The sequence below is a fragment of the Perissodus microlepis genome, chromosome 12 (genome assembly GCF_051167445.1).
Source record: "Perissodus microlepis isolate ML-2025 ecotype Zambia chromosome 12, ASM5116744v1, whole genome shotgun sequence".
Lineage (NCBI taxonomy): Eukaryota > Metazoa > Chordata > Actinopteri > Cichliformes > Cichlidae > Perissodus > Perissodus microlepis.
In genome coordinates, this window is record NC_140472.1 from 13,600,245 (window position 1) to 13,624,532 (window position 24,288).

Here is a 24,288-nt window from a genome sequence, read left to right on the forward strand (position 1 = left end):
CAGTTATTCTTACCAACTACATGGAGACATTACAACAGTCGCCTCAAAGCACTTTACATTATGCCCACTTATAAAGAAGAACTTGGTGTCAGTGGGAATGAAAATCCCCCTTTTAACAGGAAGAAACCTCTAGCAGGACCAGGCTTAGGAAAGGACAGCCATCTGGGGAGGAAGACAGGACAAAGACGCACTGTGGAAGTGAGACAGAGATGAACAACAACCACAAGGTCTGAAAACTTTCATACTGCACTGCCTCATCCAAGAATCCATGGCTGCAATAAACCACTTCTTCCTCCTTTCAGTGAGGCGTCCTTCCAAACCATTTGATTGCAATAGCTTCAAGTGGATTCGTTGATGCGGGTAAATAAAGAACACAGTGCTTGGAGGAGGAGGAGAAAGAGGAAGCAGACAGCGGCTTTCGGTTGTGTAACCCATGCCTTGGTTGAGCAGCTCACTAACAACATTACGGAGTGCCAGAGTCCAACCCTGCCGCATGGCACACATCCATCGACTCCAAATAAGTCTTTTATAGCTTCTGGCTCCACTGGAAACTAAGGATGGGGAAATGTTGTTATGCTGCTGTGGTGATGAAAAGATACTGGAGAAGGTGGGTTTTCTAAAGAAAAATGACTAAAGTGGAAGTCATGCATCTGTTGGCACAGGACTGAACATTACAGTGTAGTTAACGGTGATAGCAGCGGGGTATAATCACTGATCATACAGCTAAGGGGAAGTGAGATTAAGGCAAGATGTACCTGTTATATAATTTGATTGTGCGCTGAAGAAAAACAACCTGCCCCAAGTGAAAAGAAGTGCTACACAGGGAGAAGATCACTAACTTCCTGTTTTGTGTCTTTAGACAACGAGACTGTGGTACGCTGATTTGCGAGTTTAAAATCCTTTCAGGTCTTTTTTTTCAACAACAAAAACTTTATGTGGTCTATAAATTACATGTTAGGTTATAACACCTCACAAATCATTGTAATAATGTAATGTTTAGTGTGGTTCAGGAGGGGTTGCGGTAAAAGCTAGCTGTTTTGTACAGCAAGTCATGTATGTATGTAAAGGTTTCTGTGACATTCAAATGCTGTGAGATTACCTCCAGGTGATTTTATTATTGAGTGCTGGTTGGCTTATCACTGATAAACTTGTATTGTATTATATTGAATACAGCAAACCAGCAGCGATCGGAGCGAATGGGCGGAGCGCCAGGAGTTCATAACGCAACACCGCCCGCTTGCAGAAGGCTCTCCGAGGGTTTGTCAGCAACAGATGCCCAGTCCAGGCTGCTTAAGAAGCCCTTAAGAACCTACTAGTCCAATTAATCCCGAGGAGGCGGAAATCCACACGTCTGAACGGGCAGTTACACAAACTTGTTACCTGCTCCCTGACTCCACGAGGATGATGAAGACGAGCGCCTCTCTGCAGGCGTACGTTAACCGTGCGACACCGAAGCCCGCTATCAGCAAACGATTTGGACCAGAAGCGGGAAGGCGTCCGTGAGACTGAGGGATAGCTGCTAGTCGCGACTCAGATTCTCTCTCAGACACTCACACACATTATAAGCCTCGGTAAGCTCCTGCAGAGTTGATCGCAGGCCTGCATGAGCATCACTGGCGACGCTGCTGCTGCTACTACGGAGTTTCCTCGGGACTGCTCGCGTCGTTAACATGGAAACGTTCACCGATGTGCTGCTTGTCACCGCAAACGTCGGCTCACTCTTTGACAATGTAAGTAGAACAGCATCACATTTAAAGTCACACCATACTTAAGGTACAGTCAGAGGATTATATAAACGCTAATAGGCTTAAGTAAGCCGGTAGGAGGGTGTAGGGTAGGAGGCAAGTTTTTTTTTTTAAATATTGAATCGGCTACATTGCTAGCTTACATCATAGGTATAAGGATGTAAGCAGTGAGCTGAGCTCTTCTGGTGCTTTATGTTTTTTTGTTTGTTGTTGGGGCTTTTCGGTAATTGACGTACATTTGCCTCGTAATGCGACGCTTTCAAGTTACCAAGCAATGTTTCCTTATCAGCTGTCAGCAACAGATACTGTTAATTAAAAGGAAACAGTCAAAGTTGACTCATAATTAGACAAGCTACCTGTTGGACGCGTCACGTGCCAGACTGGAACGGGTGGCTGCAGCTCAGGTGGTAGAGCAGGTCACCTACAAATCGTGAAAGGTGGTGGTTCAATTCCAGTCTGCATGCCAAGTATCCTTGGCAAGACGCTAACCTCAATTTGCTCTCCGATACATCCATCGGGGTGTGAATTTTAGATAGAAAGAGCGTGCTTTTCTTAATGAGGGAAGCTACTTTGAGTGCTCAGATAAAGTAGTTATATCTACCAGTCCTATAAGAACCAGTCCTTTTATCGTTTACCAAATCCTTCTGAACCTGTTTGCAACACCCAGACATGAACAATAACAACACACAGGTCAAATAAATGTTGTCATTCAGAAGTGTTTTTTTTTTCGTTTACAGTTATGCTTGCAATTAAATTACATATTCATACTGATAATAAATAGTGAATAGACCTCTTTAACCCTCGCCATGTTGACATGAAGTAACAAATTGCCCTTTTCCTATAAAAAATAAAATAAACAACAAAAGTGCAGTGTAAACAGGTGAACGAGAAAAAACAAAAACACCACCACCAACACAATACCGTGCAATTTACATGGTGGAAAAGGAGCAGGAGGAAGTATAAACTTATTTAATCATGCCCACTTTTGATACTGTTTGATAATGATCAGCTCAGCATCTGTGCACACACATGTACAAACCTAATGATCTCCATACACACAGATGCATACACAATGCAGTGCACAATTCACAGAACAAAACATCAAGTTGCATTGAGTGTTGGGCATAACTCATTCCAAAGTAAACTAAGGTCAGCAAAGGTTTAATAGAGGATTGCAGGTTACATAAAGTTTATAACAGATTTAGTGCAGAAGTTGATTTATTGCCAAGGATGTTAACTCATTTGAGTTAACATCCTTGGCATCCTGTCAGTCTGCAAAGGTAGCTGTGCCTTTGCAGGAGTCCTCCAGATCCTCTATGAGGGTAATGAAGTTGCTGCCTCTCAGATTGCAACCATACTATTTCTCATCAATCCCAGGTGTAAAATCAGTGCTTATGATGTCACTACTGGGAAAGTGTGTTTGTTTTGTATTCAGTATTCAGTTTATAGCAGCCTTATAAAACTGCGGAGATTTAGAGCGCCATGGTAGCTCTATGAGTCTGTAACTGCCCAGTCTCACTTTTTTGCATGTGTCCAAAAACATACAGTAAAACTACCTTTTTAAACACAAGATTAAATAATTTAAACTGTAATTTAACTGTTCCAACGGGTTCTAGCTCTTTCTCTGTTTTAGCTCGGCTTTGCTTAACTTTCAGGGAGGAGAGCTCTTAGACTCATGGAAATTTGGCTCAGGACCCGTTTCCGGTTGCCAGACCTTGCTCCAATGAAAACATGTCAGGTCCCATTGTGGGAGATATGTAAACAGATGAATATCTTCCGCGGTGGACTTGAACTTTTCCACTTACTTAAGTTAAGCCCTCTCATTTCTATAAACAAACATTCCTAAATTATTCACCCAACTTTTGGGTGAGAGCAGGACCTGCAGCACAAGACAGAGTAAATCCTTTTCCTTTGCAGTTCTGGGCTGGCTGAGTGTCCTGTTAGAGCAGCTCAGCATATGAGACATTAAACTCTCACTGATATTTAGTGCCATCTTGGCTACCATGTTTATTACTGAGCTTGTGTAATGACTAAATATATACATATTTATATATTTTCCCTTGTATAAAAACAAATGCCTTCATTTTCAGTCATTCCCAGCTGACATAGGACGGGATGTGGTCACCACTCTGTGACAAGACCAATCAACTTAATCAGCCTGTTTAATTCAATCTGTTTAATTGTTTAATTCAACCAATCAACCAATCAATCAATCAAAATTTATTTCTATAGCACATTTAAAAAGACCACAGCTTCACACAAGTGCTTCAGTGCAGATTACAACAATAGACAAAGAAAAGAGTTTAATTTCTACAATGCCTGCTGTCTGACAGTTTGCTTATTGTTCTGGTCAGAAAGAAAAAATAAAGTGTCCAACTGGTTGTTGTAAGTTTGCCTCATCCAGTTTTTGACGTTGTCACGTCTATAGAAAGTATAAATTAAAAGTATGTCAACTAAATGCAAATGTATTACAGCTGGTGGACAGAGTGTTTGGAGCAAGGCTGACGTGAGAGGAGTCCTATCGGTCATAATGGCTGAGTCGCTGTTATCCCTGGCATGCAAATGCACTATGCAAAGTCATTTCTCAGGTGCTAGGAAAAAAACTGGCCTTGCAGGAGACTGCATATTACTCTGCGCCTACTCTGGGCTGTAAATCCAGTAGTGTCACTGTAAGAAAGTACATGATCAAAGTTGGTATCAATTGATGAACTACAAGACTGAAGATTCTGGCAAAAGAAACAACTGTTTTACCTGGTAATACCAGCTACTAGCTATACAAGTTAACAAAACATGACCTTAAACAACAACAACAAAATCATGGGATGAAAACAGAATTTTATTTGATGAGATGGGTGGATGAGTATTGTCAGGGTACAGCACCTCACATGTAGCATCTAAAATATCTGCCTGCTTTTCTAAACCTGGAAGCACTGAATCTGTTTGGCTTCTTTAGCTGTGTATAAGGCTTATCTGCTGACTTTTTTGAGTAACATTTTACTATTAAACCTGAATATCAACTGTCTATGAAAAAAGACACAGACCTTCATAGATGACAAGCTGATGTTGGCTGGACTGCAACAGGTGCAGCTGTACTTGTACATGGCACAGGATAATGTTTCCAGGAAATCCCTAATGTTTATGTTAACCTGCTCAGAGTTTGAGATGATTTCCTGACTTCCATTTGAGCTGATTATCCATTAGCTGATATAGCAGTGCAATTTTAAATACAGAAGCTTTTCTTTGTTTTGCATTAATCTAAGGTTTCTACTTCTGTCCTTATGTCCCTTCTGTTGGGCAGCATAAATGAGCAAAAATACATCATCATTTGATCATCATTTATGGACTCCATGTAAGAATTTGGTGGAATATTTGAAGCTGCAAGTTATGTAACTCTTAAGCATTAAAAAGAAATTGACCATTTCTGTCACATTTACTAGTCACTTAATTTTTTTTTTTTTTACTTCAATTTGCACTTGTAGCTCTGTGCATGTTTCCATGCATTTCTCTGTAGGGGACTTCTGTTGTCCCCTAGAGAGATTGTCCATATATCTTTCTTTCTTTCACTCAGTATCATATTTGATCAATAATCGCAATCTTTCGGGCATAATTGTTTTTTCATAGGACGATGAAATGAGCATTTGCAACATTAAGTCAATGGGTTTTAAAAAAACATATAACACACACCTTATATGCCAGATAGATCAGGCCATGGACTGTACGACTAATCTGGCACATGAAATATAAACTATTGTGAACCAAGTGCCCTGTTAGAGTCATACATAGCAGTAAAATAAAGAATAAATAATTGTATAAAATAAATAATTAGTTTATTCTAACAGAGGTCTGTGACATTTTCTTGACTGCAAAATGTAAAGCAGTATATTTAAAATTAAGTGTACCCTTACTGCTTCCATAGCAATTAGGTAGGGAAGTAGCTGCCAGGTGCTGCTAACTAAATGAACTTGATTAACTGATCATCAGCAAGTGTGAGCACCTTTATAAAAGAAGATGTTCTGGCATATGTTAACAAAGACAGAAAGACACCAGCCATGGTCTTGAAATGAAATGCAATGAAATTGCAAATAAAAACCTAAGATTCTTAGGTTTCAGATTCTACAAGCCTCAGTTAGAATGTTAAATGTTAAAATTCATGACAGTACAATTAAAAAAAGACTGAACAAGTATGGTTTGTTTGTGTTGCCAGGAGAAAACCTCTCTGACAAAAACATGGCAGCACAGCTTTGGTTTGCAAATTTGCATCTCATCAAACCACAAGATTTCTCAACCAATGTCCTTAAGAAAGACCAGACCAAAATGAAGATGTTTCGCCATCCACAGCTCCGCATTTGACAAAAAACAAACACAGCATATCAGCAAAGACCTCATACAAGTTGTCATGCACGGCGGTGGAGGGATGATGATTTGGGATTCTTTTGCAGCCAGAGGTCGTTGGGGGACTTGCAGTGATTGAGCCATGAACTCTACTGTATGCAAAAGTATTCTACAGTCAAATATGAGGCCATCTGTCTGACAGCCCAGATTGGGTCATGCCGCAGGGGAATTATACGGTGGCCCTGAGAGGCCAAACGGAATGCAACTTCAGAAAAAACTTGCAAAAAGAAAAATGCTGCAAAAAGAAAAACACTTGCAAAAAGAAAAATGCTGCAAAAAGAAAAACGCTGCAAAAAGAAAAACACCTGCAAAAAGAAAAACACCTGCAAAAAGAAAAACGCTGCAAAAGCACACAAAACACAACGGAAATGTTTCTGGGGAGACAATAACCCGACTGTGTCACTACCCGATCCGTACCGGAAACCCGATCGGTACCCCGCATGCGCGAAAGGTGTCTACTTCCGGTCGAAGCGTTTTACGATGGTTACAGGTCAGAGTATCTGTTAAGATGTTAAGAATAACAAGTATCTCTTAAAATGTTTCCAATAATGAAACATTTCAATATAATGTAGACAAAAACGAAAAATAAAAACATAGTTACGGATCAGGACTCCGTCGGACAGGACTCCATGCACAATCGGACCGTACAAATCGGGTCTACCCGATCCGTACCACGCATGTGCAGGGGTTTTCTTCTTCTTCTGTTGTCAAAGGAGCTTGCAAAGAAAAGCGTCTGGACTTCTTTAAGTTACTTGAAGACGTTTCTTCTTCTGTTCGTTTAATGGCAGTTTACTCCCCAGTGTACGAGGATACTGCCACCTGCTGACCGAGCGAATGAACTCTATTGTAAACTGAATTAGCGTCATTACAAACGTGTGTTAAATTTGATTTAGGGATAGTCGAGTGTGTTTATGCTTGTCTGTATGGAGAGGATTGATTGGAATAATGATGATGATGTCCGCTATCACTGTCAATTGTCAGTAAACACTTCATCTGGCTCATGAATCTTTACATGACATATTACAAAGTCTGTATTATTAACTCTGTAATTAGGCGCCATTCTTATTTTACGGCGCTGTTGTTCAATCGGGGAACGCTCTCTGATGAGGAGAAAAGCATGAATTTGTTTGTATACGGATTATCCATTGTTTAAATGTCCCGGTAGTCGAAAAGGAGGCAGAGGTGTTGAGAAATGCTAGGTGCTAACTGGGCGCTAACCGTATCATTCAAATATATTGAATGTCGCAATGTTGGCAAAGAGAGGAAGTGACGTAAGATTTGCGCATGCAGGGTACCGATCGGGTTTCTGGTACGGATCAGGTAGTGACAGGCTGTATCCCAATTCAGGGTCTGCAGCCTTAGTACGCAGCCTTAACGGTCCTCAAGGACCGCGTAAATAAATAAATAAATAAATTTTTATTTATATAGCACCTTTCAAGACAGAATCACAAAGTGCTGCACATAAGATTACAAGTCATAAAAAGATTTAAAAAGAGAAAATAAAACAGGCATAAAATACGTACTCAAAGACCACTGAGGCCGGAAGTGCGAGGCTTGTAGGCTTGTGAAATGGGACGGTCTAGCCTCTGTCGCGCTGCCCAGGTTGCCTAGCAACCATGATACTAACAGCTGGAAACGTTTCATACAGCTTTGTTTGACAGAAATGAAGGAGAACATATTTTGTACATTTGTTTCTACATGAGCTTTGTGTGATTTGATAAGTATCTGAGGCTGAGACCACAGGACTGTATAACATGATCGTTGGGCTTCATTTCTGTACTGAACAGTCATTTAAGATTAACTAGTAAATAACAATTAGCTAATGTTGTTCATGAGACTAAAGTCATCTCACTTTGGTAATGTAAATATAATATGGCCAATATTATAGTTATTATATTAATCATTATTAGTTATTACAGCAGTGAGTTTGAACTCCGTGTCAAATACTGAGCTTCAGTAAAGATTCAAGTTGCATTTATTTATATTTCCTATCACCTTAAATCTTCACTCAAAGACAAGTATCTTTGACAGTGTATCTATAGATGTATTATATATAAGAGACAAATATTGTTCTTTTAATATGTTGGCATTACTAAATTTGTCTCAATGCTTACATATATGTGTAAAAAGAAAATGTACGAGCTGTGATAACTGTTTCTGATAGAATGAAGAGTTGACTGATATATTAAATATTCCTTTATTGGGTGAGAAAATCATACCATGTCATAACTCCTTATGTCATACAGAATAGATATCAGAGCCTTAAACAGGCTGACTTCTGCTAAATGGGTCAAACTGGGCAGAAAGTATACAAACACATAACATCCTTATAGAATATGATGTAACACTATAGATCAACTTACCTCAGAATATATAAAGCATATAAACAATTACAGCAATATGATGCAACAAACACAGCAGTGCTACTAATCCAAAATACTCAAAGCTTCATAGAACTGAAACAAACATTTATTTTTAGCTCCATTCTGCTGCTGATACATACTTTAAGTTTCTGGACATTAAACTTGTTGCTGCCTTTCATAGTGTGTAACTTGAAGGCCCTGAGTACTTTCTCCCACACTGAAAACACTGGGATGATAAAATTATTTGAACATTACCTAATAAGACTGATTCAGGACAGACAATTAGTTATTCTAAACTTTTCTAGCAGTCCTTCACAAACAGGGAACAGTCTGTCTATTCTCTCCATCTGTCAGCTGCTGCTGGCTCTTCCTCCTCCTCTTCCTCACACACTGCTGAGTTTGTCCTGGTGGATCATCAGGGGTGCAAAGCCTCACAGATGATGTGCAGCAGTGGGTCCCTCAGTCTGTCCTCACTCTGGACACTTGCAGTTATCACACATGGAAATCAAATGTGTGATAAGCTGCAGGATTCAAACACAAGTGTAACTTATAAATACATGTTCATACTTTTATTCCACAATCAGAGAGAAAGAAAAAGAGAGAGAGAGTGCAGGGCAGACAGACAGGTGACAGTCTCAGGTGTATACACTGCTACAAAACAGCACAAGAGAAGGAGGATTTAGTGTTTGTGTTATTACGAGTGCTAAACAAGAAGAGTTCCCAGATGGTACAGTGGACACATGTGTGACTCCTGTGATTAAAGCATCTTTCTTTCAGCTTAACGAGTGAACCGTCAGCTCGTTCAAACACATGTTAAAGTCCGTTTGGCTCGACACCACCGAACAGAGGCAGCAATATAACATAGCTAACATTAACAGTGCAGTGAATCCTGCTTGTGCCGTGATATTCAGGACTGCAAACCGAGCAGCATCACTGACTTTCAGCCTGTTGTGTTTGTGGATATATGACTGACTTGAATTATCTACAAAATCATCAGATTCTCTGTAAGATTAAGGTCGATTATCGAACGGCGTATGAAGGCTTTAAAACAAAGTAAATGCTGAAAGTACAAACATCGCTAATGTCACATATTTTTGCCGGCTGGTGGCCAACAGTAATGTTTTAATGTTCTTCATTATTAAACATTTGCACATAAATAAGTGACATAATATTCAGTACTTACTTTTGAAAGTTTACTCTTTGGCCACCCCGCTTCCACTTCTTTGAAGTGTCTCCCAGTCCCAGTGCACTTGTTAGCATGTTTTGGTTCGTGCAACTGGTCCGTCGGGTTATTGTCTCCCCAGAAACATTTCCGTTGTGTCTTGTGTGCTTTTGGAGCGTTTTTCTTTTTGCAGCGTTTTTCTTTTTGCAGGTGTTTTTTTTTTTTGCAGGTGTTTTTCTTTTTGGAGCATTTTTCTTTTTGCAGCATTTTTCTTTTTGCAAGTGTTTTCTGAAGTTGCAGTCCGTTTGGCCTCTCAGGGCCACCGTAGAATGAGCCCAAGCAAAGCAGCAAATCTCCACAATGATGTGAGAGACTGATAAAGTCATAAAGATAATGATTACTTTAATTTACTCCTGCTAAACGTGCTCCTACAAGATGTCTACTTAGTTTCTCACACACTCGTTTTGCATTTTGCTTTAGTTTTTCACTAAATAATTACACAGTGTAATATGTAATGTGCAGTTGTTTATGAGGGATGGTATTTAAATAATTTTTGAACCTGCTAAGGGCCAGATGATCTATTTTTATTATGTCCCAATAAATGTCAAAACTGAGAGAGAGTGTTATTTTATTTATTTTGTTATTATATTTTATTTTGACTGCAATATTTTTAGTCCTTTAGCTTTGAACATTTTAAATAGTTGAAGATTAGACTAACCCTGTTTCTTTAATTTGGTCTACTAATGATATAAAGCAACATTTAATATCTTTAAAACATATTAATTAGTGGGCATGGTAATCATGGAGCAATTCAAAAATAGATGATATCATACTTACATAATAATATCATAATATCATACATACATAATTGTCCACAATAATACTGTTATCATGGCACTGTGATAATTGAGACATTGCAATAGCAGTGATATATGATTATATCTGTGCAAGTGAGGGAGAAAATAACATTTAAAAGGAAAAAACATGAATTAAATATCTATTGTGTTGTCAGTGTTATGAGTTTCTTCTTCTTCACTGCAAATTGGTTAACCTCTGCTGCCTTTAGCCTCACGATCTCTGAAATTTAAATAGGGACATCATGTTTTCATAGATGATGAAAACGGGAAAGTAAATATTGTCCTGATTGTTCTGATTTCTAGATGTACTGAAAAAAATCTGTTGATCTGTGCCTTTATTATATATATATGTTTGTTTGTTTTTACATTTCATAGGTCGGTGAAATTCAAAGTGAATGGTTAAAACAACTGTACAAGGTAAGCTTGAGCTTCTGCATGTTGCAATAATAATATTACAGTTTTCAGAATGTGATATTTCTGTTTTGTTTTGTTTTGTGGAGAGTATGGCCACTTCTAGGAAGCGAAACCTGTGTTGGTTCTGGCCACTGTTCTATTATACAGTTGTAAATACTGATAACATATCTGCAGAAGGACTAACACCGATAGTCAGTAATAGTAAACCTTCACCTGGCCTCCATTCATAGATGTAGTGTTGAAATTCAAAACTCAAAATTAAAAGACCTATCGAGACAAACTGAATGGTCAAATATTTAAGATGTGCTGATTGATTTGCATTGCCCACACACTGGACATACTTTGTGTATCTTGTATTTCAAATTAAGAGTCTTCCTTGGAGAGAAATCTTTTAATTTTTTAAACTGGATTATATTATGAAACATTTGCAGGAACATTCTGTGGAAAACGCTAATGTTTTGAAGAGGTTTTATGTTAAGAAATTACATCCTTCAAGCAGTGACATGTGAGGATGATGATGTATAGCAGATGAAGAGGGATAGGCAGTAAGAAATGTGAGAGACATATGGTTTCATGAAGTCAGTCTGATGTGGTTACATAGATTTACGGAAGGAACTACAACTCAGCCGTGTGCATGCATGTGCGTCATCGGTGCAATCCAGTACTTAAACTGATAGCATTACCAGCCCTTCTCTAAAGGACAGTTGCCTTCATCCTGTAACAATCATTATTGACCTTCTACACCCCTCAGTGCTCTTTAGTGTAAGCATGTACGTTGCACTGAGACTGTTTGCTTTGCTTTATAACAGACTATCCAGAGCTACAAGCCACAGTTCATTGCCCTGCACTTCCAGGAGGTTGGAGGAAAGGACTACATGTTAAACATGGGTCATGCAGAAAACTTCTTCTGGTAGGATTAATATGCTGATTATAATGCATTTCGCCATTTCCATTGATTCATTGTTGTCAATTAAACAGTTGCTTATAATGTGTCAAAAAAATGAAAACCATCTACGATTTGATGTCATTCGAGAAGCGAGAACGAATCAAGTCATTACATCTTTATTTAAAAACATAACATTAATTGATGGTTGTATAGTTATAGTCAGAAGACTCTTAGATTGTTAGATCTGTATACAAAGAAACCTCCATTGCAGTGATCATACTTTTTTGCTCTGCTGTTACCAGGACCCTCGAGTCCAGTGAAGAAATGAAAGACTTTGACAGGTCTTGCATTTATGTGGACAACCAGTTCAAAGTAGAAGATAGCTTCACGGTAAGAAACACAAAAACGTCTCATACAGAGTAGTTGCTGTGTGTTTCCACTAGATGGAGTTCTCTTACATGTTAATGCACAATGATAACTGGATGGATTCAATATACTCTGCTGGGGAAAATCAGAAGTTTCTGAGAGTGACGCGACACAGTGAAACAAAAAACGTGCTTACTGGCTCCAGATTGCATTGCAATCTTTGATTTTATTTATTTTTTGCTGTGTTTTACTGGCATCTATTTAAAAGCGTGAGTGTAAACACAAAACATTATTTTAGTGTCTGTGCTGCAATATGCAGAAAATAGGTTTAAATGTTAAAGACAGTTGCATATAATTGAATTTTTGCTTGATGCAATGTGCATGAAATTAAAGGATTAAAACAATCTTTAGAAGAGACTTTTTCATTTGATTCAATTTTACATGATGGATTATGCAGAAAAAATAGAATTGGGCTGAAAAGGTCTATTGCGTTATTACATATTCAGGTTGTGTGTCATGTTTTTTAAAAGTAACTAAGTAATGAAGTAACTAATTACTTTTGAAAATAAGTAACCAGTAAAGTAACAGGATTACTTTCTTGGACAAGTAATTAGTCATTATTAACTAATTACTATTTTCAAGTAACTTGACCAACACTGGTTGCCACAGACTGCCCAAACAGACTTTTCTGTGAGTAACTGTTATTCTGATCATCATGTTAAAGATCAGGACATTGCAAATAAAATCTGCTGAAATCTGAACATACTATAGTAGTACTTCCTAGCTGGAGTCAGTTTTCAGTTCACTGCAGAATGTTAGATGTGCAAAACAACAGCCTTGTGTAAGTGACATTGATCTCAAAGATGAAGCACAAAACAGCGCTAAAGCTGTTGCGCAATATGAGCACAGGGAGAGGAGGTGCTCTTAAAGACAGGTCTGTTAAATCTCATGCTGCTCCCGGCATTTCTTAATGTCATGAGCTGAATCCTTGGTCTTTTGTTGGAATGCTGTTCAGTCACAGATTAAGCCACATTGTCCACACCTTTTATGAAAGACGTTTTCTGTATGCACCTTCTTTTTTATTGTCCTCATGTAATACAAACAAGTTTTTAATATCTTTCTTAGAAAGTAATGAAAATGATTTCTTAAAGTTCACAGTGGCTCTTAACTGGTTCAACAGTATTAGTTTCCTAGAAATTTTGCCCCTAGCTGGAAGTGCAAAAGTTGTGACTCACCCCTCATTTTTTATTTCACTTTCGAGGAACCAGACTTTCTTGTAATTTTTTTAAAAGTTGTTTGAGCAATAGTTCTCCAGGTTTTCTGACGAGCTTTTAAAGTTTTTCTTTAACCACTGGCTGCTTTTTTGCTTATTTTCAGGCCAGTCAGGGCAATGTTTTTGTTTTGTTTTTTTTGTTAAGCTTCTTAACACTGGCCTATGAATCATTCAAGATTTTAAAAAGCCATGAAATTCAAGGGATAAGCCCATGTTATGGACAGCTTAGCAAAGAACCAGTTTTAAATTGTAACTTTAGGCACTTTGTTACTAGCAGCCTGTTGCAATCATACTATTTGTTTCTATTTTTGTATCAACAAGTTGATTCCGAAAAAGCTATGAGCCAAAAACATGTCTCGGCATACTTTGTAGAGAGGAAACTGAAGAGTCAGGCAAAAAATCTATATACAGCAGATCAACAGCATCTGAAAGTCAAATCATTTAATGTTATTTATATAGCTCTAAATCACAACAAGAGTTGCCTCAAAGCTTACCTTGCTTCAAATGGATATGTCAGTATGTACAGAGGTCAGGAGAGAAGAACAACAGTGAGTGTCTACTGCATCTGTAAACCAGGGGGAGGCTGGAACTGCATTTTGGCCAGTGGTATTGGACAGATTTTGGGCTTCTGCATTACTGAAGCAGTGTGAGATCATCTTGACAGAGAGCAAAACAAAAGGCAGCCAACATCCAAAGAAGAGCTTTGAATGTCCTTCAAGAAGCCTGAAAAAAAACATTCCTGAAAACTACCTAAAAAAAAAAAAAACACAAGAAAGCTTGTCTAAGAGAGTTCAGGCTGTACTGAAGAATAGAGGCGCTCACACCAAATATTCACTTTCAAGCTGTTTGAATTGTTCAACCTGTTTTTTCCATGCATGTATGCACATTTTTCAATAAATCGCAGTGCAAGGACAGTCAGCTCAAGACTTTTGCACAGTAGAGTGTTTTTTAAAGTATTAACCCACACTCCTCCCAGGTGATACCCTCACGCTGAACATTTGACAGTAGGGGTCAATGGCTGCATCTGTAGACTGAAGGTGCGTGAAGTAAAAAAGGGGAAACTCAATGGCCAGGTGAGAGTAGAGACAGGCCAAAGTCAATGCATTTAACTCTAGATTAAAACTATTGATCCCAGCCTATTTGTACACAATAAATAAAGTGTGTTGGGGGGCAGAAGACAGCCGGGACTAAGTTTCCTCTGCACTTGAGTGTTTGCACCCCCCGCTGTTTGCCCTGGGAGGGTTGCAGCCACCCCACCCCACCTAATGCCTCATTCTCATTTCGTCGGTGCCACCTGCATTGATTTTCAATTTGTTTCCCCTTGGCTGCGATCATCAGTTATACGGCCATGAGAGAATTTGGGGAGGGGTGGTGGGTTCTCTTTTCAGAGGGGTTGCAGAAGCAGAGGGGGCAGACTTGCATGAATTCCCAGTACAAATGGTGTTTTGATAAAAAATCACTTGTAAGTCAATATTTTTTTATTAAACTGTGCACAAACCTGATTGATGAAGATAGGTGTTTGGCAGAGTATGTGGAGGAAAACGAGGAGGGAAATGTGCCTCTGTGTGCACCGACGTGTGTGCACATACTTTCCAGTATATAACATTGTTACTAATCTAGCATAAACAAAGCGAAAAGGGTTGGCCATCTCATGTTTTATGAATTGTTAGAGTACATTTCTAATGTCCCAATTTTGTGAAAAAAAAGTGCCAACATAACTTCAGTGGGAACTGACTTCCTTCCTGAGTCTACAAGCTGCTTTACAAGTTAAGGACAATTTCAGACTCGGTTAAATAACTCATTGCTTAAATCTTCATTCCGACAAGTTGGTCACCAACTGCAGTTCGCTGGAGTCAAACACAGAGACATATCTAATTTTATTTATTGTGGACAACTTTGGCACTGAAGATAAATGAATTCTTCAGGGAGAAATTTCTCATGTAGCGGCTGGATTTGTGTGTGTGTGTGTGTGTTTGGGGGGTGTCTGTCACCGCGGTCTGTCACGCCCTGAGCCCTCTTGAGTGCCGGCTGATTTTTCTTCAGCTCCCAGTTTGCAGCAGCGGTGTTGGCAGACAGCGGGCTCACTGCTTAATACCTTTTAAATGGTTTTAATTTTCTGTCTTTATTGATTTCACGGGCCGCGATTAATCAGATCAGTGGAGCAGGCAGTTAGTACATTAAAAATTGTCAGCCCCACGTCAGGGATGATTGGGTACTGAAGTGTGCGTGTCTCAGAAGCAGCGCGTGGATGTGCTATGCAGTTATACGTCCTCTTGGAAATACTTTATTACTTAAAGTTTGCCATCTTTTTGGAGAGTAACAATGCACTGTGTCATACATTCCCAATGCACAAAGCATACCATGTGTTCTTGCTTTCTTTGAAGAGGATCAATGAAACCAAAAGCCTCTGCAGAATGATTAAAAGTCCAGTTTCACTATGATTTTTTTGAAGTGGTTTACCTAAAACTGATTGTAACTGCTATATATTTTCTATCCACAGGCTTTGGGGAGCATGTACTTCATCCACAAGACACTGAAAAATATACAACAGTATGACTTTCATGGTAAAAAAAACACAACGCTTACATGGATTTCCTATTTCATCATTCATGCTAAATTTAGTTTCTTTTCCAAACAACGTCTTGGATCGCACCAATGGTTATTACTCAATGCATTGTTTTGATAGAATCCTCCCTCCTTTGGTGCAGTCGGTTGTGCTGTTGCAAAACCCTTGTCGGTGTTTAATTGTTGGACATTTCTCTGGCAAACTGCGCTGGCAGTTTGAAAGCTACGTCTCCTATTTGCAAAGAACTCGAATTTAAAGTGGAGCAGCTATTTTGCTGTTGCATAGTCCAGTCACGTTAGACTTGAAAAAGCTCCTCAGAAAAGCTTATGGAAGGACCATAAACATCCCGAAGCTGCCACTCGCTGCGTGGCCCGAAACGATTGTTGTTCGCCGAACACAGTCTAATGGCCCGCTTATAGATTTGCTCATCATGTATGCCCCTCTGATGAGGTTAACACCAGTTTATTGATTGCTGTTTGCATGTTTTCTCACTCTTTTACATGTCACCTCCTTGGCTCTGCCTCTCACAGTTAAGAATTTTAAAGCAGTGCTGGAGAAGAACAGGTATATGGGCTCTCTGGACAGGGTCACCACCGTGGAGAAAGAAAAATTCCCAAAGAATTTCTGGCCTGATGTGAGTATGTATGCATGACTGTGCATCTGGGTATGCCTGTCGGGAGGGGCAAACATGGGCCAAAGGAGATGTTGGGACAAATGAGTCTACTGGGGCTTTCGGGGGGCCGTCTGCCTGCTCTGACAGGGTGATGAGACAAATTATGTGCAAGAATCAATAATTATCAATTTAGCCCTTTAAAGACACAGCTCACTGCTGTTTAGTGACTCACTCCAGTTTTTCCTCTGTTGCAGTTCAAGTGGTCCAGAAAGGGCTTCATGAGGACCCGCTGGATTATACACAACCAGTACGTAACAAACATTCACCTTCACCGTGATGCACCAGCAGGGTTGAACACACTTTCATGTGTGGTTGTTTGGTGACGTTTTTGGAAAAATACATTTACAATAAAAACAGCACCCTTGGGAACAAATATGTAGCCTGTTTTTAAAAGATTGGAAAAGCAGCGTAGAAGATTGTTATGAGCCCAAAGTCCTTGACTGACTGTCAAAGTTAAATAAATAAAAAAATGTCCCATGGGTCAATGTTCAGATAAGACATCACATCAGAGGGCTGGGTATACATTTCACTGATAGGACCTAACCTTTGATAATAATTTAAAAAAAATGTTATTAAATCATATTTGGTATGTCCACATTGGCTTTGTCCATCTTTTACAGTATTTGGTATCAGTATGTTTAAGCTCCTACAATATGGAACCATAACTGCTGGAGTTAAAGCAACTGTTAGCCACTATGTCATACTTGTTTTTAAAGCATGCTTCTGCATCCCTCAGTAAACTGAAGGTCAAATATTGTAGTTCCTTGAAGACAAGCAAATACAATTTTACTCAGTAAACATCTAAGAGGACATTTAAAACCTACTTTGATCTATCAAAGCTGATATAAAACAAACAGTGAGGCTCACATTCAGCTGCTCCGATGACCTTGTGGTTTCTTATCATCCAGTTATTAATATCTTCTGGGTTTTGTTTTGACAAAAATGTCCTCTTCACTGGTTACACTCACAGAATATAAATAATTAATTTAATGCGGTGCTCTGTTGGGAGCTGAGACTCGGCATGTTATAGGATGGTGAGCAGGGTTTTAATTTCATAGTAGTAGTCAGTATTTGCTCTGCTGTGTTGTTACCTTGGGACTGGAACAACAGGAGCTCAAAATCTAATGTACCACAGCATCATACTGTGAGTCAACACAGCTCATTTGTGAGATTCTCATTAATTGCTTTCTGGTGACAGCCTAAGAAAAGGAGCCAGTGAACTGCACTTGTTTGTAGACTGAACATTAACCCAAGTGTGCTCATTGATAAGAAAGCTCCTGTAAATGACACCTGTTATTTCACACACAGACTCACATACACACCTATCTGATGTCAGGCTTTGGAGTTATCGGATTGTTTCCTGTTTTTTTCCCCTCCATCTGCCACAACTCACCTTCTTTTGCCTGTGTGTGTCGGGGGGTGTTTTCACAGAGGTCTAGACCTGGTAAATGTCCACCTGTTCCATGATGCCTCTAACCTCATTGCCTGCAACTCCAGTCCTTCCATTTACTCAGCCAACCGCAATAACGCTCTCAGATATGTCATCAGCAGGTGAGATTAGCAGCTGCACGCTACTGTATGAAAACATAATATTCAAAATCTGCTATCATGTAGCTCCTCTTATCCAGCGAATTAGCATTTTAACAAAATCAACAGAAACATGTATGAGAATTTCCACACATACAAAGTACATTGGGATTAAGAATTAAAACCCTGTGTTATGACTTAAGGTAGTATTTTTATTTTTCCAGGATATCAGACAGTCGGCAAACCGTGCTGCCTTTCTTTGTGTTTGGAGATTTCAACTTCCGTCTGGATACACTTAGTCTGGTCCAGGTATGCAAGAGCATTCATTTTTCCCAAAGTTCAAGTGATGCAATTGTGTACCAGTCTGTAATTTTGACATAAACCCTCTCTCTCGTTTGTGTTTTTTGACCAGGATTTGTCCACTGCTGCCGATGTGCAGACGGTGAAGAAGGACAGCAGTAACGAAGTGCAGAGAATCATATATGAAGAAAAGGATAACGACCACCAGGTGATTGAAACGAGAGAATCTCGTTTAAAAAAAGAAAAAAAAAGCCAGAATTATCTGCTTCAAAAGTTACTTTCTCTGCCTCCTTTTCACCTCTAGGTTCTGCTTCGAATTGAGGAGAAGCTTTTCGCCTACCTGCACCAGGCGGTTTTCAGAGAGGACAATGGCAGAGCAGTAAGAACACAATCTCACCTTTCACCCATAAAGATATCATCAGTTGCACTACTGAGAAACTCAGGGGAAACTTAGTTTGACCTGTCTTCAGAGATTTTAGATTAGATTAGATTTTAGATTCCATCAGCAGGAATGCGTCATAGAAATGACAGCACAGTAAACACAAAAAGGGAGAAACATTAGTAGCAGTAACCCAAATTATCCCCCATGTTAAATCTGCACTCACTCACATCATGCTTGTTTTTCATGTGTTGACGTTTGTAGTCATTTGTAACCATAATGGCTTCTGTCCCTCAGCTTTTGAAGTATGACAAAGAAGTCGCAGCCTTCCATGATGTTATTAGGGAAGAGGACATCAAGTTTCCACCAAGGTACGACCTGTAACTCTGCTACTTGCTGCAAATTTCTGCCATTTACTTTTCATGCTTTAAGAATTTGTTCCCCTCTCGTCTTGTGCTCAGCTACCCATACAGTGAAGAGCATGCTAAACCAACCCAGTACATGAACACTCGCTGTCCTGCCTGGTGTGATCGCATCCTTATGTCACATACAGCCCAAGATTTAATCTACAGGGTGAGTCTTTGTCACGCTTGTTGTTTGTCATTTTACATCCACACAATCTCAGATATAATCTCTGCTAATTGATAATACTATACACAGAGATTATTAAAGGGTCATACTTAACTAAAAGTATATTTGTTTTCAGATAAGATCAGAAAGCACCCAGTAGCAGATCCATGCTACTTCTGCCATGTTAGTTATACAGCTTTGATTTGTAGAATCACATAATTTTTTGATGACAAACACAATTTGATGTAATATGTGAGTTAGCATGACGTGTTAAGGAAGCTCTTTAGCAAGCTAGCCAACCAACATATCCACAACAAATGTGTTTCTAGCAATAACATTAGTTCACAGCATTTTAAGGTTAACCAATTATGCTGCATGACTCTGACTCTGGTTAGTTCGTAAACCTTTGCTGATAGTGACGGGTTCATTTATCAGCCAGAGCAGCTCTAGGGGTTTAAATAAATTAGCTAGCATTATCTATTTAAGATAGAGCTTTGCTACAATATGTAGCTTGCAGTTTGTCTGTTTTTGCAGGAAAGCTAATGTTAGCTAACAGATGGTGATACCTATGTTTGCAAAAAGACTTCTTTTCCTGTAGAAGTCTGTGAGCCAAAGTCTGTAAAAGTCCTCCTGAGTTTTTGGGATTGTTCTGGATCATATTGTGAAATTGAGGATTAACTTTGGTGTAAAACTACATCTTCATTGCATAAGAAGTTGCCAATCACAAGTCATTAGACAACGGACATACTTTTCTTTCTTGTCTTGTTTGTGATGGAGTCTGTGTTGTGTGGGAGATGGTCGTTAGTTGAAGTTAGTGGGCTCTGGTTCTAAAATAATGTTGGCTGGTCTTACACACGTTGGCACAGCATGCAAGCAGAGCATGGACCTCACTTTCTTCTGATTTTTCTAGAAAATTAAGACTTTTACAAATAAATCAGCACACAGGATGTTAGAGGGCACACAGAAAGTCAGGGAGGATCAAATTTTTTAATACTACATGACACTTCACTCACACTGCCAATTTAAAAAAGTATTTACCTGGACACGGTTTTACATTCGTGCACACATACTGTATAACCTTTAATATGTAATGTGATGTAAATCCACTATGAACATAATCCAGCCCACACAAATGTGATACTCAACATTTAACTTAATATAATTTAAGAAGAATCTGTTTGTTATGTTTACATATAAATGATCTTCAAGTTCATTCTTCTTTTCAGAGAGACGATGGTGAGAAGAGTGTCATTTACAACACAATGGGTCCTAATGTCTGTATGGGAGATCATAAGGTAACAGATAAGCAGTGTGTTGTGCACGTTGTGTAGGTCACAAATCAGCCATGTGGACTGACTCTGATGTGTTTTGTTTTTCTTCTGTAGCCTGTGTTCTTGTCCTTCTCACTGAAGACAAATGACCACATCTGATACTTCTAAATGGTAAGAAGTTTCACTGAGTGTGTGTGTGTGTGTTCTGTACTGCATGTGCAAGTGCAGCTGAGTCGATGTAGTAATTCCAGTGAATGGATTCAGTGTGAGAGAGTGAGCACAGTAATCTTTCTCTGGTCCCTGGAGAGCCATAACCCTACTGGCCCAGTGGAGTCAGGATATGAACTAAGAGTAATGCGTGCGGGACATAAGAGATCCTTTGTGCACATCGTAGTTGGAGTGCAGGCGATCTGCACTCTCGCTGATCTATGTCTATTGAATCCTCCTCACTGTCACTGTGGCTACACATTAGGTTTAATGCTGGCCTGCTTTTCATTAATTACCACATGGATGGCTGGCCGGAGACACATTCATTGTGCGGGGCAGCATATTGGCATTTTTATGGCCATGATTTTGTTTTGCTGCCATTTCAATTTATTTTTTTAAGGAAGTACTGCCTTTTCATGATTGTCCTTCTTCAGAAAGCTGCAAAATGATGAGATCCACACAATGGGAGTGCTTGAAGAGGCTACAACCATCACCTTTTTTGTTTTTGACATTTCAAAGCATATGAAAGGTTTAGCCTACCGCTAGTACTTTGAGGCTACATTTTAGCTCTTGCAAGGTGTGCTTTTTATGTAACCATTTACATTTCAAATGATACTAAAAATCATAGTTAATTTTACCTCATTGACCTGAGAAATGGCTTTTGCAGGAGAGTCAGTCTTATGTACGCTAATTTAGACTTGATTTGCTTACAATAGCATTTAGATGTCTGAACCCACTGTGTCCTGTATTTGCACTGTAATCCACACTGGTTAAACAGAGCTCTGTGGCTGAAGATCTGGTGGTGGAGCAGGTCGTCTGCTGGTCGGTAGATTGATCCCCGACTCCTCCAGTCCACATGCTGAAGTATCCTTGGCCGAGATGCTAAACCCCGAGTTGCCCCTGATGTAGCCACCAGAGTGTGTTAGCTGTGTGAATGTGTGTGTGCACAACAATGTGTGTGTGAACAACAATTAGAAAGGGTTTTCAGTGCTCATTTACAAAGTGTGTTTCTGTCTGCTGCAGGCTTGTAACCACAGCATCCTCAGAGGCTGATCAGTGTGATTGTTCTCCACTACAACCGTCCCATCAGCCACCAAAAATAAGCCAGCGTTTCACTCAGCCTCAGCTAAGCTCCCTGCCACACACTGCTGACCACAGATCTTGTATCATGTAACCCAGATTTATCAAGACGTGTCAAGAGTTTTTGAGAGTTGTTCCTATTCACCGCTTCCTCTGGGATTTTTTAAAAGTCCCCTCTACCCGAAATGTCGGAGTCACCAGGGATAATCCTGCAAATCCTACCTGCAGCTGCACATTCATGAGACACATCAAGAATTTTTAAAATTATTTTTAGCTCAATTGATTGTATTTCATGTTTTTTCAATGCCGTCCATTTTACAGGCAGTGTCGAAAATAACCAAACTTTGTATGAATGTCAATTTACTCATTTCTTACTGGCCCTAACTAAAGGCATTTTATTCTAAAACACCCAGCTTAAGCAACAATTAACAAAAGATTCAGGAGAGTACTGGGTATATTATGAGCCACAGTTTGTGTAGTAGTGGTATCTTGAAAAGGGAAATATCAAACCCTCGTGGTCATGTGTGCGTGCTTTTAGTTAGTTTTTTTATGCTCTATTTAGTACATGCATCTTTGCTTTGCCATCACCATAGCATTTTTTAAATGATGAGGGAAGCACAGCTGTCTTTGCTTCCAGGTGTCATGTGTGAATGATCTCCGCTGATAAAACAGGATTAGTGACAGATTTCCTACTTTTTTCATACAGGTTGCTACTTCATACACATCAGCTCCAGCCATGACAAATTGGATTTTTAATAGTGGTGTTATGATGAAATGAAAGTAGACAGGCAAAAGAAAAAAAGGCCAGTAACATTTTAGCAGCAGTGGTGAGAGCTGAATGGATTACCGCAGCATCCAAAATGAACTTGTGTATCTCTCTTATTTCCCGAGCTGTATTATACACATTATACCAAGTGCTTTATTACCTTGACTTTGCATTTCTTCTCCGATTAATTTGAGCTGTCCTCCTCCAGTTTACTATGCAGGATGTCTGGTCAGACTTCACCCTGCTGCAGTTGGCGTCAGCTGTATTTCATTGCCAAAAAGAATCACGCTGTAGTTATGCTGTAGTGTTTACCTACAGCTGTAGTTAAGAAGAACGTCTGTTTTGATTACCTGGCATCCACTAAATTAAATTTAAAAAAAAATAATCCTGTGCATAATCACACCTGTGTACCCACACTCAACAGAGGGGGCGCTGTTTGCTTTTGAATTATTGCATTTATCTTTGATCCTTGTCTCTTACTGCAGCACCAGTGTAGTAAAATCATGTGTGAGTTAACAAGGCTTTGACAATTTTGACTAATTGATTCTGTTTAAAGTGTGTTTGTTGCTTTTTGGGTGTTTTATGGGAGAGCATTTTCCTATATTCATCACAAAAATGCTTTTTTGATGCCTAGATTCAGAACTTTGGCATGATGTTTGTAAAGTGTGACTGTAGCCTCATCGCAACGAGAAAGAGCAACGCAAATGTCTGTTTGTGATAAATGCTTTGTCACAGGAGTGGAGCTGGTTATAAACACTACATTTGTGATATTTCACTTTTGTAAATAAAGTATCACCCTTTGTTGCACTTTTGTTTTTTGTTTTTGGGGGTTTACAATCAAGTCACGCCTCTTATGGGAAAGCAAAGGTTGTAAACTACGTAAATGACCTCATTTCCCAAGAGCAGTTAACCCTGACAGGTTAGGTAATCATCTGTGTACCAAGTTACTTTTTTTATGACTTTAATGACTTATTAAAGTCATTAATATTATAAAATATTATAAATAAACTATATTCTCACTTATATTTGTATATATATACTTTTGTGTTGATCACATTAAAATAAATGTCAGATCATGTCAAATTTAGCCCGTCCAAGTAACACAAGCTTTACATTAGTGTCTGTGTGTGTTATTGCATTTAGTTACTGTAATAAAACTGTGGTTACTTTGGGTCAGAAGAGCAAAATGACAGCTAAAACAGAGGAAATATTAAACCTGCGCTTCAGACTGAGAATCACAGTCAGGATTCTTTCTTTTTTCACTTTGTGTTGATGCAGCAGTTGGACTCAGATACAGATTTAAGTCCAGATTAAACAACAACAACAAAACAAAACAAAAAAAACAGATAATATCAGTAACAGAGGAGACCAAAATATGTTTTTCAGAATAAAAGACTTGGACCCACACCTGTCACTTTGACACTCAGATAAGAACAATCACATTTTTGACTGTTCATGTACGTGACTGATGTGAGGCTGAGCATGTAGGAG

General features: G+C 39.1%; 1 protein-coding gene across 1 annotated transcript; it reads left to right on the forward strand.

Moving 5' to 3' along the window:
• The first annotated feature begins 267 nt into the window (after positions 1–267).
• Positions 268–23,604, forward strand: LOC146375923 (inositol polyphosphate-5-phosphatase A-like). Its single transcript, XM_084945255.1, has 17 exons — positions 268–607; positions 1,174–1,730; positions 10,895–10,936; positions 11,743–11,843; positions 12,122–12,209; positions 15,959–16,022; positions 16,555–16,658; positions 16,892–16,944; positions 18,129–18,248; positions 18,449–18,533; positions 18,637–18,732; positions 18,829–18,903; positions 19,201–19,274; positions 19,365–19,476; positions 20,700–20,768; positions 20,859–20,915; positions 21,975–23,604. The coding sequence occupies exons 2-16, from the start codon at positions 1,671–1,673 to the stop codon at positions 20,901–20,903; spliced, it is 1,188 nt and encodes a 395-aa protein (XP_084801381.1). The 5' UTR covers positions 268–607; positions 1,174–1,670; the 3' UTR covers positions 20,904–20,915; positions 21,975–23,604.
• The last annotated feature ends 684 nt before the right edge of the window (positions 23,605–24,288 follow it).

What these genes read in the sequence shown, in the direction of transcription:
- LOC146375923 (XM_084945255.1), top strand. Translation starts at nt 1,671, where the DNA reads ATGGAAACGTTCACCGATGTGCTGCTTGTCACCGCAAACGTCGGCTCA. An exon ending in CAAAGAATTTCTGGCCTGAT is followed by an intron (nt 16,659 to 16,891) that starts GTGAGTATGTAT and finishes CCTCTGTTGCAG; the next exon opens with TTCAAGTGGTCCAGAAAGGG. An exon ending in ATACACTTAGTCTGGTCCAG is followed by an intron (nt 18,534 to 18,636) that starts GTATGCAAGAGC and finishes TTTTTTGACCAG; the next exon opens with GATTTGTCCACTGCTGCCGA.